Source organism: Plectropomus leopardus, chromosome 19, assembly GCF_026936395.1.
Source record: "Plectropomus leopardus strain MGB_pleo_1.0 chromosome 19, ASM2693639v1, whole genome shotgun sequence".
In the NCBI taxonomy this organism is placed as follows: Eukaryota; Metazoa; Chordata; class Actinopteri; order Perciformes; family Serranidae; genus Plectropomus; species Plectropomus leopardus.
This window is the reverse complement of record NC_142194.1, coordinates 15,978,217-15,993,123: the sequence shown is the minus strand read 5'-3', so window position 1 is coordinate 15,993,123 and position 14,907 is coordinate 15,978,217. Positions and strand designations below refer to the sequence as shown.

Here is a 14,907-nt window from a genome sequence, read left to right as displayed (position 1 = left end):
CTGTTCTGCAGTTTTTAGTCTTTAGAGTGAACAGGATCATTGGACAGGTTGCATTAAAGGAAATTAGGCCATTGCTTTGGCAGTCATTTGTGGTTTAATCCCAATGGCGATATCACAAATTGTTAATAAATTATCTTTTGGAACAAGTAACTTGAAACTTTATAGAACTGAAAAAACTTTGGCAGAGCGTCTAATAACATTTTTTTGTCCTCAACACAGTTTGATGATATTCATTATTCTCTTTGGACAATGTGGCATGGTTGGTGTTTAGGAGGAAGCAAGATCCATTTTTCTTTTCTGACCTATTTGAAACGGATAAAAAACAGGCTAAAGGGTTTGTGCCAGTTTTTAGGGTATAAAGTCGTATACAGGCCTTGCTGTCACAAAAGGGTGAGAGAAGAGGACAGCATCATAAGGTAATTATTCACTTTAGTGGACCTTAATTTATTTTAATTGCAAATGCATATTCTTAATTCTGACTATTGGAATAATTAGTACTGTATTATCATTACTAATAAAATTAAATAATGTTGGGCGAGCAGATCTGAATTGCCTGGGAGAATGGCACGACAAATTCTGTTGCCTGTGCTTCTTTGTGGGATGATGAGTAAGTAGTTGATCAAATGTCATTTCATTTATTAAACACTGCTGTTCAAAAGTTTGGAATCAACGGTTATAGGCCTATTTTTTTCTTCTGTACTTCAATAATGAATATTTTAACATAGAGAAAAACTCTGTAATGTGGACATCATATTAATTATTTACATTTGAAATAGTTTTGGCTAAAAATAAATAAAGAAATGATTAAAACTTTCGCTCAGTCTATGACCCCCTGTATAGATGTCAGGTGAGGCTAATGTGTGAATATGAAACAACCTTTTTCTAAACAGTACAAATGAGCTCTAAATATTTTGTGAACCTTCTTTTCTTTGGTGCATTTGACAGGGACCAGTTCCCGTTTAAACCTGCACATTTTTAGATGCTGAGCCACAGTTTTTACCAATGACTGGTGATTTTTTCTTCTGTTCCTATTTAACTGAATATTTGCCTCTCTGCTCCTTCAACTGTAAGTCTGGATGAACCATTGTATAGCATTTATTTGCAAGGGAAAATTTCTACAACTCACAGCATGAAAAAACATAGACTACAAGCTTTTGAAAAGCAGTGTATATATTTATGTTCAGATTGCTGTATTTTAATTCATGTTGGAGAATGATTAACATGTTTTACGTAATCAACTTTTTCATGTCTGATTTATGTCTGTTTGTTTAAATGTGCATCTTTGCTTCATTTGTAATAATTCACAGGTTCTGTGATTTCCCAGAGCCCAGGTAAGTTAATATCTAAATAAATCTTGACTTTCTCTGTTAATGTGCCAAACACAGAATCATGTCAATTTCATCAGGTCTAGTGACCATAACAACAATAGTATTCTAATGAACACTAATGCTGTATGACTGGCATGATGATTCAAGTTGCCGCTGTTAGGTCAGATGTATAATGATGTATATTGGATCAGTGCAGTATAAATTGTTCTAGAGAATACAATTCTAACTCTCAGTAAAGCATCTGGAAGTTATGCAAAATTGTCAGTAGTTTGTTTTCAATATGTTTCAATGGTTATTTTAAACCCCCAGAAAACTTTGAGCTTATCTTTTACCAATAAATCTAAAACGAAGAGCATTAAACATGAGTGCAAATGAGCGAATGAAATGATCCTGAAAAGACTAATTAACACTAGACCATTGATCTTTAAGCCTCAGTGTTTTTTTATTGTGATTGTGTAATTTTGTTCTTTCTAGGACTACTCTATCCAGTGTCAGGAACTACAAATATTCGAACAGATGATGAAGGTTCTTCTTTAGTAAATTTGCAACAGCCTTTTGTCTATTTCGGGCGGACCTACAATCAGATTTATGTATGTAAAAACAAAACTGTCAAAATACAGACTTTGTAGACTTTGAGAAAACCTTGGTTACTTAATGACTTACAATGTGTTTGCAAAGCTATACATTCTGATAAGCCTCCCAAACAATCCCAGTGTTTTTATGAAATGTATTTTATGCTGAGTCAACATCACCTGATTCCTTGATAGTAAGAATTGGTTTACCCACGTATTTATTTTCAGGTCAACCAGAATGGACACCTGACATTTAACAATTCATGGGAGAGTTTCATACCTCAGAGGTTTCCAATGAATGGATCAAGAGACTTGATTGCTCCATTCTGGGCAGATCTCGACAACAGAGAGGTGGGTCGAGTCTACTACAACCAGTACACCAGCGGCAGCATCCTCCAGCAAGCTACACAGGACATAAACCAGTATTTCCCAGGACTGGCCTTCACTGCCACCTGGGTCTTTGTTGCAACCTGGTATGAGGTGGCCTACTACCCAAATTCAGGAACAGTAAGTCAACAAGTTCTAATTGGTGAAAAGATACTCACATTCCATATTATGAAGTACTATAAACATTTTTTTTCCCCAAGCGCACAACTGCCCAAGGAGTATTGATCTCTGGTGGAAACTACTCATTTGTGCTGATGAATTATGGGGCAATTGCTGCAACATCTCTCAATGTACAGGTCAGCACCACATGCGTTATGATAGCTAAATTAAGAAAAACACCACGTTTTTCTGTTGATTTGACTGAAATTGAAAGACTGCAGTATATTAGAGACATATTCCAAAATTACAACAAAATCAGAAACTAAAAAATTAGCTCAAATGTCTTAATCTGTATAACATTTGTTGTGTACTCCAGGCTGGCTATGACACAATCGACTCCACTTATTATTTCTCCATCCCTGGATCATTCGCTGTGACTGCAACAGGACCTAACTCAAATTTCCGCCTGAGCAGCAATGTCAACGTACCCGGTCGATGGGCCTTCCAGACAAACCATGGATCAACAGGCTGTTCTTTAAATGGTAGGATCTGATACATAGGGAGAGCACAAATGGCTCGTTGTAACTGATAAACGTTACAATGATGTTGACCTTAATATTGATAACAATGACCAAGAAAGTGTACACCAAAGTAACCACACATCAGAGTTTTTTCTTACAGGCCAACACTGATACACACTTAAATCAGTCATACACTGCTAATAACCCTGTGACACCAAGTAATCCATTGCTCCCAATATAGATTGTAACTTATCTGTACATATCTAGTCACTTTCAATATAAATCCTTTATGCTGTATATTATGTACATAGTCACGTAATGTAATCATCCATGTCATGATTATCTTTTTCGGTATATAACTATTTGCACTATTTGTAAAGCTTACAACTAGCAGAACACTTAACTTGTGCAGGAACAGTTATGTGTCATGTATATCTATCTATCTGTCTATCTATCTATCTAGATAGATAGATAGATAGATAGATATGTAGTTTGTTGTCCGTTATTACAAAGATTTTAGAGTTGCTTGCATCATTATTTTTAAATTGGATTAAAAAAAAGTATTTTTGTGAGTTGGTTTATTTTTAAGCTTTGGTTTGAAATTTTTCTTTTTTCGTTTCAAGGTGAACCTGTGCAGCTGGGTGACTCATTCTGGAGCGACAGTACCTGTGCACAGAAGTGCACCTGCACCACAGCAGGCCTGCAGTGCCACAGCCAACCCTGCACCTTTTCCCAAATCTGCCAACCTGCTGACTTTCGGTTCTCCTGCCAGACGGTGGAGAAAGGCACCTGCAGCATAAGTGGAGATCCACATTACTATACCTTTGATGACAGACTGTTTCACTTTCAAGGCAACTGCACTTATATTCTCTCAGAGCAATGTGGTCGCGGGCTGCCCTACTATAGAGTAGAGGGCAAGAACGAGCACCGGGGCAGCATTCGAGTGTCTTGGATACGACTGGTCAAAGTGTACGTCTATAATGAAACAATCGAGATTGTCAAGGGACATCGTGGTCAGGCAAAGGTTAGCAAGGACAACCAAGTCTAAACATACTGTAATATTTTTATTTAATTAAAAAAATGTATAACTATGTTTTTGCTTGCTGTTGTGCTCACAGGTTAATGGCAACTTTGTGGCTACTCCCATCTCCCTTAACAATGGCACAGTCCAGGTTTATGAGTCAGGTTTTTTTGTGATTGTCAGCACTGACTTTGGCTTGGATGTGTCTTATGACACTGATTATTATGCTTGGATCAGTGTGCCCTACACTTACCAGAATGCAACATGTGGCCTGTGTGGAAACTTCAACAATGATCCCAGAGATGACTTCAGAACCCGCCAAGGTGAGCTGGTGAGCTCTGATGTGGTTTTTGCAAACAGTTGGCAAGCATCAGGAGACAATGAGCCTGACTGTGGACCACAGTGTGAAGGTCTGGACTGTACTACCTGCACTGATGCTGAGATAGCATTATACAACAACAATGCCCATTGTGGTATGCTCTCAAACATTTCTGGACCTTTTGCCGCTTGCCATGAGCAACTTCCCCCACAGAACTTTGTGGAGAGTTGTGTTTATGATGTGTGTGTGGGAGAAGGGTACCAACCTATTCTGTGCAAAGCCCTAACTGTGTATGCAAGTCAGTGTCAACAGAATGGTATAGAGCTCCCAAGCTGGAGGAGACAAGGCTTCTGTGGTATGTCTGTCCATCAATCACCGTTTTTTCTAATAATCCTTTTGGGTAAAATGTCCCTAATGTCGAGAACAATGTTTTCTTGTGTCTAGAAATCTCCTGCCCTGCCAACAGCCACTTCGAGTCCCAAGGCACAGGATGTCCAGCTACTTGCGTCAATCCAAATTCTACCCACAACTGTCCTCTCCCTGCCCAGGAAAGCTGCATTTGCAATTCAGGCTACATCCTCAGTGCTGGAGTCTGCGTCCCTCATGCTGAGTGTGGCTGCAGCTTTGAGGGTCGCTACTACCGCTCTGGAGACACTGTAATACTAGATGAGGACTGTGGGAGACGTTGTAGCTGCAGTTATGGCACCATGACTTGCCAGTCCCATGGTTGTGGCCTACAAGAGTCTTGCAGGGTGGAGGAAGGGGAAAGAGGATGCAGACCTAACAGTTATGCAACATGCTGGATAAGAGGCCCAGGGACATATCAAACTTTTGATGGACTGACATACCAGTATCCTGGAGCATGTCGATTGACTCTTGCCAAAGTAATGGGATTGTCTAGTCACCCACATTTTGTGGTGACAGCAGAAAAAGTGCCTAAAGGCCAACACAGTTTTGCCCAGTTGCTTAAGTTTGAGGCAGAGGGAGTACATGTGTCCATTGAGATGGAAAATAGCGGCAGAATACATGTAAGTGATGTAACTTTTCAAAAAGAATATTTTCAGATCTGAACATTAATGTAGGCAAATGTGACAAAATGATAACTGATATATGACAAAAGTTTTTCGTCATGAATATTATTACTGGTATTTACGATTCCTAAATGATGTAATCTTTTCTTCTGAATATTTAACAGCACATAGTACCTTTGTTTAAATCTTGTTAACTACAAAGGATGAATCTCAATGGCCCTGTAGGTTGACGGTCAGCGGATCAGACTACCGTTCAGCTCAGCATCCAGCAGAATCCAGATCTACCACAGCAACATTCACAGTATCATCCTGCGCACCTCTTTTGGTGTAACGGTGCAGACGGTCTGGCCTCACTTTGTGCGTGTCACTGCACCTGGTATCTACAGTAATTCCCTGGGTGGACTCTGTGGTAACTACAATGGTCAACCGCATGACGACTTCCGTACACCCAATGGCATTCTGGTCAACAGCTCTCAGGACTTTGGGGACAGTTGGCGAGATGGCTCCCTCACTGTACACTGTGTGGAAAGTGTAAATCCGAACTCTACGATGAACAACAATTCTAGTGAGTACTGTCAGATTCTTGGCTCACTACATGGGCCTTTTACTTAGTGTTGGGACATGGTGGACCCACAGCAGAATGTGGATGTATGTTTGAAGATCATTAAGACCTCTAAAGATCCTGCTTCAGAGCTATGTGAGGTCCTACAAGATTACATACTAATGTGTCAACTTAGGGGAGTAGCCCTAGAACACTGGAGAAAAGCAACTAGTTGTAGTAAGCACACTCTTTTTTTGGATTAAGTTTGGATATGGTATTAAAATATCTAATGACGTGTTATTTAATCTGTTGTTTTGTCTCTAGAGCAATACTGCCCTCGAAACAGCCATTATGAAGTCTGTGGAACGTCTTGTCCCTCCACCTGTCTCAGTCTCTCCTTCCCTTTTGACTGTGTTACTGCATGCCAGGAGGGTTGCCAGTGTGATGATGGTTTTGTCCTCAATGGCAACCAGTGTGTGCCACCAACAGGGTGCGGATGCTATCACCAAGGACACTATCGCCAAGGGAGTGAACAGTTCTGGGATGGTGAGGAGTGTCAGAGCTTGTGCACCTGTGATGGCACTACTGGGGCAGTCCACTGTGTCCCCAACTCCTGTGGTCCCCACGAGTCCTGTCGTGTGGTGGAGGGTGAGTTTGGCTGCCATCCAAACCATCATGGCACCTGCTCTGCCTCAGGTGACCCTCACTACCTCACCTTTGATGGCAAGGCCTATGACTTCCAGGGAACCTGCCGCTATACTCTGGTGACCCTTTGTAACACCACTGATGGACTCCACCAATTTTCTGTGGAAGCTAAAAATGAGCCTTTGAATGGGCGGCAAGTTTCAACCACAGCTGAAGTTTTTGTCAATGTGTGGGGCTATCAAGTGCATATGTCAAGAGACAGACCTGGTGTAGTTCAAGTAAGTTGTTAAAATAATATCTGACATTACTCATCAGACGATTGCTTAAAAGCAATAATTTAGATTCAATCTAATTGGCAAACATTTGACAGCTATAGCCTCTCCAAAGGCTACGTAAATAACACAGGAAGACAACTAAGAGATCATTGCAAGTATGTGTTATTCTTATTAGAAATTGCTGATATGTTTTTGTATTTTTGTTATGAGGCTGTCAGAGGATCAACAAAATTAGAAAACTCACCTAATTTTCCATTCAAACTCTCTTTTAGGTAAACGGAGAAACTAAAAATTTGCCTGTTCTCTTGAATAAAGGTCAGGTGTCAATCTATTCAAGTGGATTCTATGTATTTGTCAGTGCTGATTTTGGCTTCAGTGTCAGCTATGATGGTGATAGCACAGTGTTTATCTCTTTACCTGCAAACTACAGGTATGTTACATTCAACAGAGCAAAAACTGGAATTGGAAAAAATATATTTTCAAATAACCATCTGATTCGTGACATTAAGATATTTGATCATTTTCATCAATGCAGCGGAAAAACATGTGGACTTTGTGGAAACTTCAATGGAAACCCAAATGATGAGTTCCACACCCCATCTGGAATGATGGTCACCACTCCAGATGAGTTTGGGGCAGCTTGGAAAGTGGAGGGCGATGACACATGCAGTGATGGGTGTGGGTCCAATTGTGACCCAATGTGCCTCGATGAGCTACTTGCTCAAGCCCAATGTGATGTGATTCAAGCAGCTGACGGTCCTCTCAGCTTCTGCCATGAGCAGGTGGACCCAGCACCATATTTTAACGACTGTGTGTTTGACGTTTGTTGGGCAGGAGATGAGTGGGAAGATCTTCTATGCAGAGCCATTGAGACATATGTCAGTGTCTGTCAGTTTGCTAATGTTAGAATCTACCCTTGGAGACAGAACACCCCCTGCAGTAAGTTGAGCAGTCTATCTCGCATAAAAAAAATTACGTAGAAACTAATATCAGTAATCTATGTTTTTCTTAACATGCCTCCCGAACAACTGTCTACTCACAATTCTGTGTAACGGACTTTGGTTATTATAATCATCTAATAGCCACTTCTCCTCTCACTCATAAAAGGACCTGACTGTGAAACCCCCCACAGCCATTATGAGCTGTGTGGTACCGACTGCGGCCACACCTGTGCCAGCAGCATTGATGCTGCCTGTGAGCAGGGTTGCTCTGAGGGATGTTTCTGTGACGAAGGTTTTCTCAGGAGCGGGACGAGATGTGTCCCTGTGGAAAGCTGTGGCTGTCAGTATGCAGGCTTCTACTACAATGTAAGTCAATTTCCTGTTAATACTTTCCATGGTTACAATATGCAACATTTCCATGAGAAACTCTTCTTTACTCTTTTCATGTTGCAGGCTGGTGAGTCCTTCTGGACAGAAGGTTGCTCCCAGCGATGTGAGTGCCATGCTCCCAATGACCTGCGCTGCTCTGCTGCATCTTGCACTTCGACACAAGAGTGCACCATCAGAGATGGTCAGCTGGGCTGTTATGATGCCATGTCTACTTGCACTGTGTGGGGGGACCCACACTATGACACCTTTGATGGGGCACTGGCTCATTTCCAGGGCACATGCTCTTACATCATTACTGAAAGTTTGAGCCACGACACCAACGAAACCCAGTTTCAAGTCGTGGCCACCAATAATCACCGTGGCAACAACCGTGTGTCATTTGTGTCAGCAGTGGATATATACCTCACAAATCAGCCTGAAAGTGTCAATGTTAGGATTGGACCCAACAAAAGAGTGAAGGTAAAGTCTTTATGACTTTATACAACTTTTTTTTATCCGTCTGGTGTAAACCTAGTGCAAAAACAAAAGCCTTATGTCTGCCTCTTTCTAATCTCTGATCTCTCCAGGTAAATGGAAGTGAGGTATCTCTTCCCACCACTGTAGGAACATTAGCTCAGGTAGTAAGGCAGGAAAACTACATCGTGGTCAGTGCTGATGACTTGATAGTCCAGTTTGATGGGCAGAGTACTTTACTGGTCAGAGTGGGCCACCATCGTCAAAGCAGAGTCACTGGGATGTGTGGAAACTTCAACAGTGACCCTGCAGATGACAAAGTCCTGCCCAATGGCACATCTGCCCAAAATGACAACCACTTTGGACACAGCTGGAAGTCACCAACAAGCCAACCAGGGTACGGTTTTGTATAAATAACCTTCGGAGGGAATTCCTTACACAAAGTGGCATCACAACGTCATTAAAATCTTTCACTACATACAGAAGATGTATTTATACTTGTCCATACTAAATCCCAGTAACACCAGAAGATATTTAAGAAAAATATGTTGTGGAAAAAAACAAAGTCAGCCAGGTTGTGTTTTGTCTTTTCCAGATGTGGATTCACAGATGAAGACAACTGTGATGGATTGAACGACTGTCCCTTCATGGAAGAATACTCTGAGCTCTGTAGTGTCATCACCAACAGTAGCGGCCCATTCAGCACCTGTCACCTGCACTCTGACCCCAAGCCGTTCTTCACTTCCTGCGTCTATGATCTCTGCTGCTACACTCCAGCCAATGGCATGCTGTGTTCTGCAGTCTCCGCCTATGAGAGAACCTGCTCTGTTTTGGGGTTGAACATCCCAGAGTGGCGCCCTGCTTTGCAGTGTGGTAAGTTTGCAATGGGATAATGGATATCTAAGTTAATGCATGAGGAAAATTATAGTGATCAACAGTTCTTGCATCCTCTACAAGCTGTATTTTTTTTGTTACCTGTTCTGTTTCACCCCTTTATGTCTCATCCACACTTCTCTATATCTGCAGCTAAGTCAGACCCCTGTGATGAGCTGAACTGCATGGATTATGAGTGGTGTGGTGAGAGGGATGGTATTTATGGCTGCTTCTGTGATGAGCAATATCCTCGTCCAAACAATGAGAGCTATGGTGAGACCTCCTCTTGAAATGTATTTTCTTAATATCAGTAATAACAAGGTTAGCGTGTGAGTAAATAGTGTACATTGCCTGAGTACAGGTGCATTATTATTGCACCTTTGGCAAAATAGAGCATATTCAGTAAACTTTCCATGGTCCAGTCTGGACACTGCACATAACAAAATCTATTTTCATCTTTTTTCCTAGACTCCTCTATCACTTGTGTTAGTAGTTCAGGCACAATATCACTGTCGCGCTGCCAGCTGTTTGAAGCTGGCTTCAATCCAAGTGCTCTCCACCTTCAAGATGTCTCCTGTAAAGGGACTCAACAGGACGGACGCCTGGTGTTCCACTTTAACAACGACGACCAGCTGTGTGGGACAACTCTCAAGGTACAGTCTGCAAATTCTATTTTTATCAACCAATGCAGATTAAAGAACATTGTAGATCTGAATGTTCTCTGCAGGACAGATTGCATCTGAAATATGCTAATTACACTTTTTCAAATGTCTACATTTTAAAGAGCAATGGAACGCACTTCAGCTATGAGAATGCAATCCAGGCTGACGAAGGGCTGAACATCAGCCTGATTTTTTTCTGTGAATATCCTCTGAACCAGGCCCTCTCTATGGATCTGGGCATCAACCCTGTAGAGAGGTAACCGTCATAATAGCATCTTTTAGCAGTTGGTGCATATTTTCAAAAGTGCAAATTACATCTACATCGAAGTTCGAGCATCAGTTAATAGCGATGTATTCCAGCAGGTAATACAACAAATCTTTTGATAACTGCCAATATTTTAACTAGGGATGGCTGGCATATTGATTATATTCAATATATTGTATCTTGTGCCACGTGGGACACACAATATGACTACATCATATACACTGAGAATTAAATGTCAAGCTTTTTGTTTTTTTTTAATCCAAAGGCATGAGAATCTCTTGGGAGTTTTGGTTCTTTCTCCCTCTCCAGAGGAAAAAAAGAGGACTTAAAAACATGATACGTTACACACACTTTCCTATGCATCCAGATTACGTTCTTTTCTCTACCACACTACTCTCATGACTACAAGGCTGTGTTTCGTGTCTGCAGGGCTCTAGACAAAAATATTTAATTGTACTTTGCAACAATGGAACACCACTGTGACTTTCAAGTATTGATTGCAGTGAATAAAGCCTCATGTTCAACAACGCTGTTCGAACTTTACACTACCTGCTAACATCAAACTGTTGACCAGAAGCTTCAAGTTCACAGCAGTAACATCAACAGTGATCAGAGCAAAGCCAGAGTTTCAGATTGAAAGCAGAGTGGCTCCGATTTGTTTTCTTACATTATAATTGTATTTCATTTAATTTTATCATAACGCTACTTTACTCAACATTATGATAACCATACTTTATTCAGCTATATTATAACAGTACTTTATTTAACTTTATCATAACAGTATTTTACTTAATTTCATTTTTCCTTTTTTCTACTTTATCATATCAGTATTTTATTTAACTTTAACAGTACTTAATTTACTTTTATTTAAACAGAATTCTACTTTACTGTAACATTTTTTTGCTTTATTGAAAGAGAATTTTATCTAACTTCATTGTTACTTTTGTTTATTTAGAAGTTTAGTTTATTAGTAGTCTACAGTAGTTTTTTTTTAGGTTTTTTTTTTCATGTTAGTCAACTCTAATGTTTTCCTATTAATAGAACCAATCATATGGACAGGCAATGGTTAGAGCTGAATCAGGGGAAGCTGTTTAACTGCAGGATTAATACCCTAAAACATTTCTGTTTCCCTGGCATTTATTTTACTGACACATTTCTCAACACACTGTTTTAATAGCTTAAAAAATGTGTGTTAAATAACAATTTTAAAAACATTTGATCTACCTAGATTTTGTTGCTCCTTAAAACACAAAAACTTTTATTCCTGCATGATTTTTTTTCCAGCACGTCGTTGTTCATATTGTATATATTACCAAAAAATCTCAAGTCTTGTCATATTCCGCTTTTTTTTTGTTTTGTTTTTTGTTTCGCAGCCTTTTGAGGAAGAAGCTTCCATCCGGCCGGGGCCACTATCATATCAGAATGATCCCCTACCAGGATGCTGGCTTCAGCTTCCCCCTGACCAGCAACAACAACGTAGAAATGGAAATTGACCAGAGGCTGTTTGTGGAGGTGCAGACAGAGGGAGTCGATGAACGGCAGTTCTCCACTGTTCTAGACTCTTGTTGGGCGACACCTGTCAACAATGCCAGCTATTCTGTCCGCTGGGATCTTATTATATCTCAGTAAGGGAGCTTTTGCAAGTCCATTACGTGTTATCACACTGAGCAGAGAATGAACTTAATTTAGATTCCATGATAGACAGACTCTTGCCTTCACTTGCTTCACCCGTGTGTTCTTGTATAATTTGACTCTGTTACCCTGGTAACATTGTGGCATACACCATCTTCCCTGTTTTCCAGGTGTCCTAATCCAGTAGACGATACAGTACAGATAGTTCAGAATGGCAGATCTACTGTGGCCCGGTTCTCCTTCGAGATTTTCGCCTTTACTGATTTTCCATCCATCTACCTGCACTGCCAAGTCCACCTGTGTCTTGTGCAACACAACAGCTGCACAGCTGTAAGTGTTATTCATCCATATCTTGGTTTTTATAATCTTAAACTGGTAAGTGCAAGACTCTAGGTCACCAGTGTATCACAAGGCTAACACAGGAAATACAGGATTAAGGCCTTGTACACCACAGCTGCAGCACACGAGTATGCCTTTCTATGTGTATTTGGGTGTCTTTACGGTGATTACTTATTTTTGTATATCTCTTTCTTATTTAGTCTCTCTTACAAACTTGGTGCAGACTAATGTGGATCGATGTTCGAGTGCTGCTTGGGCAGAGCTGTACAGAACTTAGTGGAGGCACATCATTGCATTTTGCCAGTTAAGGGGCTGAAATTAGTGCCTTCATCGGGGTGTTTTGTTTTCATCAATGCCAATCAAGAGCCAGAGCCAATTAATATCTGTGACTACTGTAGAATAATATGACCCAAGTATGAATGCCAATTGGAACCTATCCTTTTACATTAAAAAGCCAGACTTTAGTGAGTGTAATTGTTTGTTTTTGTGCAGTGTAAAGGGGGCTTAAGAATAAATTGGCAGACACGCACTCAAATCTATGGTTTGAGTCTGGACTGAAGATGCATACCACTGTGTGTATTTGTACTGAAACTGGTAAAATAATCATGTACTCCATAAGCACCAAGTTTGATTTCTGAGCTGAACTGTGCCTTGTTTTGAGCTGCAGAGCCCTTAAGTGACCACCAGTCAGATTATCAATTAAAATCCTTAAATGCTGTTGGTTTTTCTGCAGCACTGTGACCACACTCACCACAGAGGTCAGAGAGACGTATCCTACCACGACACTGTAATGCTCATGCTTGGACCTCTGCATGTTGCGCTTGATAAATACAGGGTATGTATATATGTTTTTATCCCCATATAACAACTGTATTCTTTTCGATGATATAGAGTTAGATTTTGGATTAATTTTGGCTGTTCTTTTGCAGACAAAATGATAATCTCCGCGATGACTGAAGCAACTCTGGGAAGATCAAAGAGGAAATACAGTAAAACGATGGATATATACACCATAACAATATTTTTTTCGGAGAACAGTAAATCATGTAACAAGCTTGTCATTCGAAATTACAGTGTCAATATTTAGAAAAGATTAAGGTTTATGTAGACCTAAATAAATCATATATGCAAGAGAAACTTAGCTTTGCTTATGAATTGTATTTCCCTTTGCATTGATATACCATCATTAGAAAGGACTAAGTAAAATGCAGTAAATCATAAACTGAAATTGACATTTAATTACTGCGTGCATGTTTGTGGAAATACATATTGTGGAAATACAGAATGCAACACAAAGCTGTAGTATGATCATTGATGTGGTACTTAAATAATCATCTGTTAAGGCAATATTAATACACCCACTAAGGAAGCAAGAAGCAGCATTTGTGCTTATGCTGGTTGCTTTTAAGTAGCAACACATTGCAGGTTCCCTAATCTATCTCTTTGGCATGGGTTCTATTTGTCAGCCAACAGTTCACATTTAAAGCCAACAAAGCAGGGTGATATATAAGCATCTTTTGGTAGGTATGTTCATAGATCATTTGGGATATTTTTTTACTTTGACTCCACTAACACTTCCCTGCCCATATTTAAGTGTTTGAGGGTTTCAAACAAGCTATGTGGTGGTTAAGTTTCTTAAAACTGTACAATGTAGCTGTAAAAGTAAAAAAAAAAAGCAAAAACTGCTGCTGAAAACAGACGACAACTAAACACGACCAACTGTCTGGATCAAACTTTATCAGCTAAACAGTGCAATACAATATGTTTCTGAAGCGCTGGCTGCCTAGTTCAGTAGTTTAAGCACAGTTCAAGAGCAGTGATTGATACGATTGACAGCTGCGACAGAGTCTTTGGCTCCGACTAGTTTTTTTCCATGAGCTGTACTACATTAAATGCCATTAGAAACAGAGGGTGGGAAAGGGAACTTGATTTTTTTTCCCCCCACAGAATATCTGTGACATGTACTTCTGTGTGTATGTAATGACTGTTTCAGAAAATATGACAAAAAGTTATTTCTATTAAGTAACCAATTGTATCATTAAAAATGTCAATATAATATACATGAAACAATAGATAATTATTAAAATCAGGCAAATAAGGCAACAAACCCAGCAATTACAAGCTGTAGCTTGCAGATTTGCTGAATTCAATGAAATACTGTCTCAACAGTTATCACACAAAGAGAGAAACCTTTAAGTTATTATATCACAAATTTCTACCTATGAAATAAAATCGCCGAGTGTAACATTAAAGCCAGTGAAAAAGTATGAAAAATCAGTAGTTTAAAAATTTGTAAAATTTTGCAATGAATATGAACAATTTCCCTTAAAATAACTTTACAGGAAATTAAAATAATACTTGGGAAAATATGTTAAAAAGTGGGATTTACAAATCCAAACCTACATTTTATAAGATCTGACTCAACTTTTTATGCAGCACTAAAAAAACTTGGAGATATGATAAAATTGTATTAATACTAAACAGAATAAAAACATGGTTGCAAAATATTTTTAAACTATGTAGAGATTTTAATTTTGTAATTTTAAAAAGTCTTCTGTGCTCATGTGCCAAAATATTTTTGATTATTGTTAAATGTTAAGCAACAACATGAAT

The 14,907-nt window shown here is 39.6% G+C and overlaps 2 protein-coding genes across 2 annotated transcripts in view; one reads left to right on the top strand and one right to left on the bottom strand.

The window, feature by feature from the left end:
* LOC121958772 (neurexophilin-1-like) overlaps positions 1 to 14,907 on the bottom strand; it is a 111,201-nt gene that overhangs the window by 16,057 nt on the left and 80,237 nt on the right. The window lies entirely within an intron of this gene.
* Positions 335 to 14,093, top strand: LOC121959062 (alpha-tectorin-like). Its single transcript, XM_088070373.1, has 25 exons — positions 335 to 416; positions 543 to 607; positions 1,308 to 1,331; positions 1,803 to 1,918; positions 2,129 to 2,407; positions 2,488 to 2,583; positions 2,763 to 2,928; positions 3,531 to 3,931; positions 4,026 to 4,602; positions 4,692 to 5,275; positions 5,504 to 5,843; positions 6,144 to 6,742; positions 7,012 to 7,169; positions 7,275 to 7,678; positions 7,847 to 8,046; positions 8,134 to 8,529; positions 8,637 to 8,920; positions 9,119 to 9,396; positions 9,550 to 9,669; positions 9,865 to 10,049; positions 10,181 to 10,314; positions 11,697 to 11,948; positions 12,126 to 12,285; positions 13,028 to 13,129; positions 13,224 to 14,093. Exons 2-25 carry the CDS (start codon positions 562 to 564, stop codon positions 13,230 to 13,232), a joined length of 5,910 nt encoding a protein of 1,969 aa, XP_087926499.1. The 5' UTR covers positions 335 to 416; positions 543 to 561; the 3' UTR covers positions 13,233 to 14,093.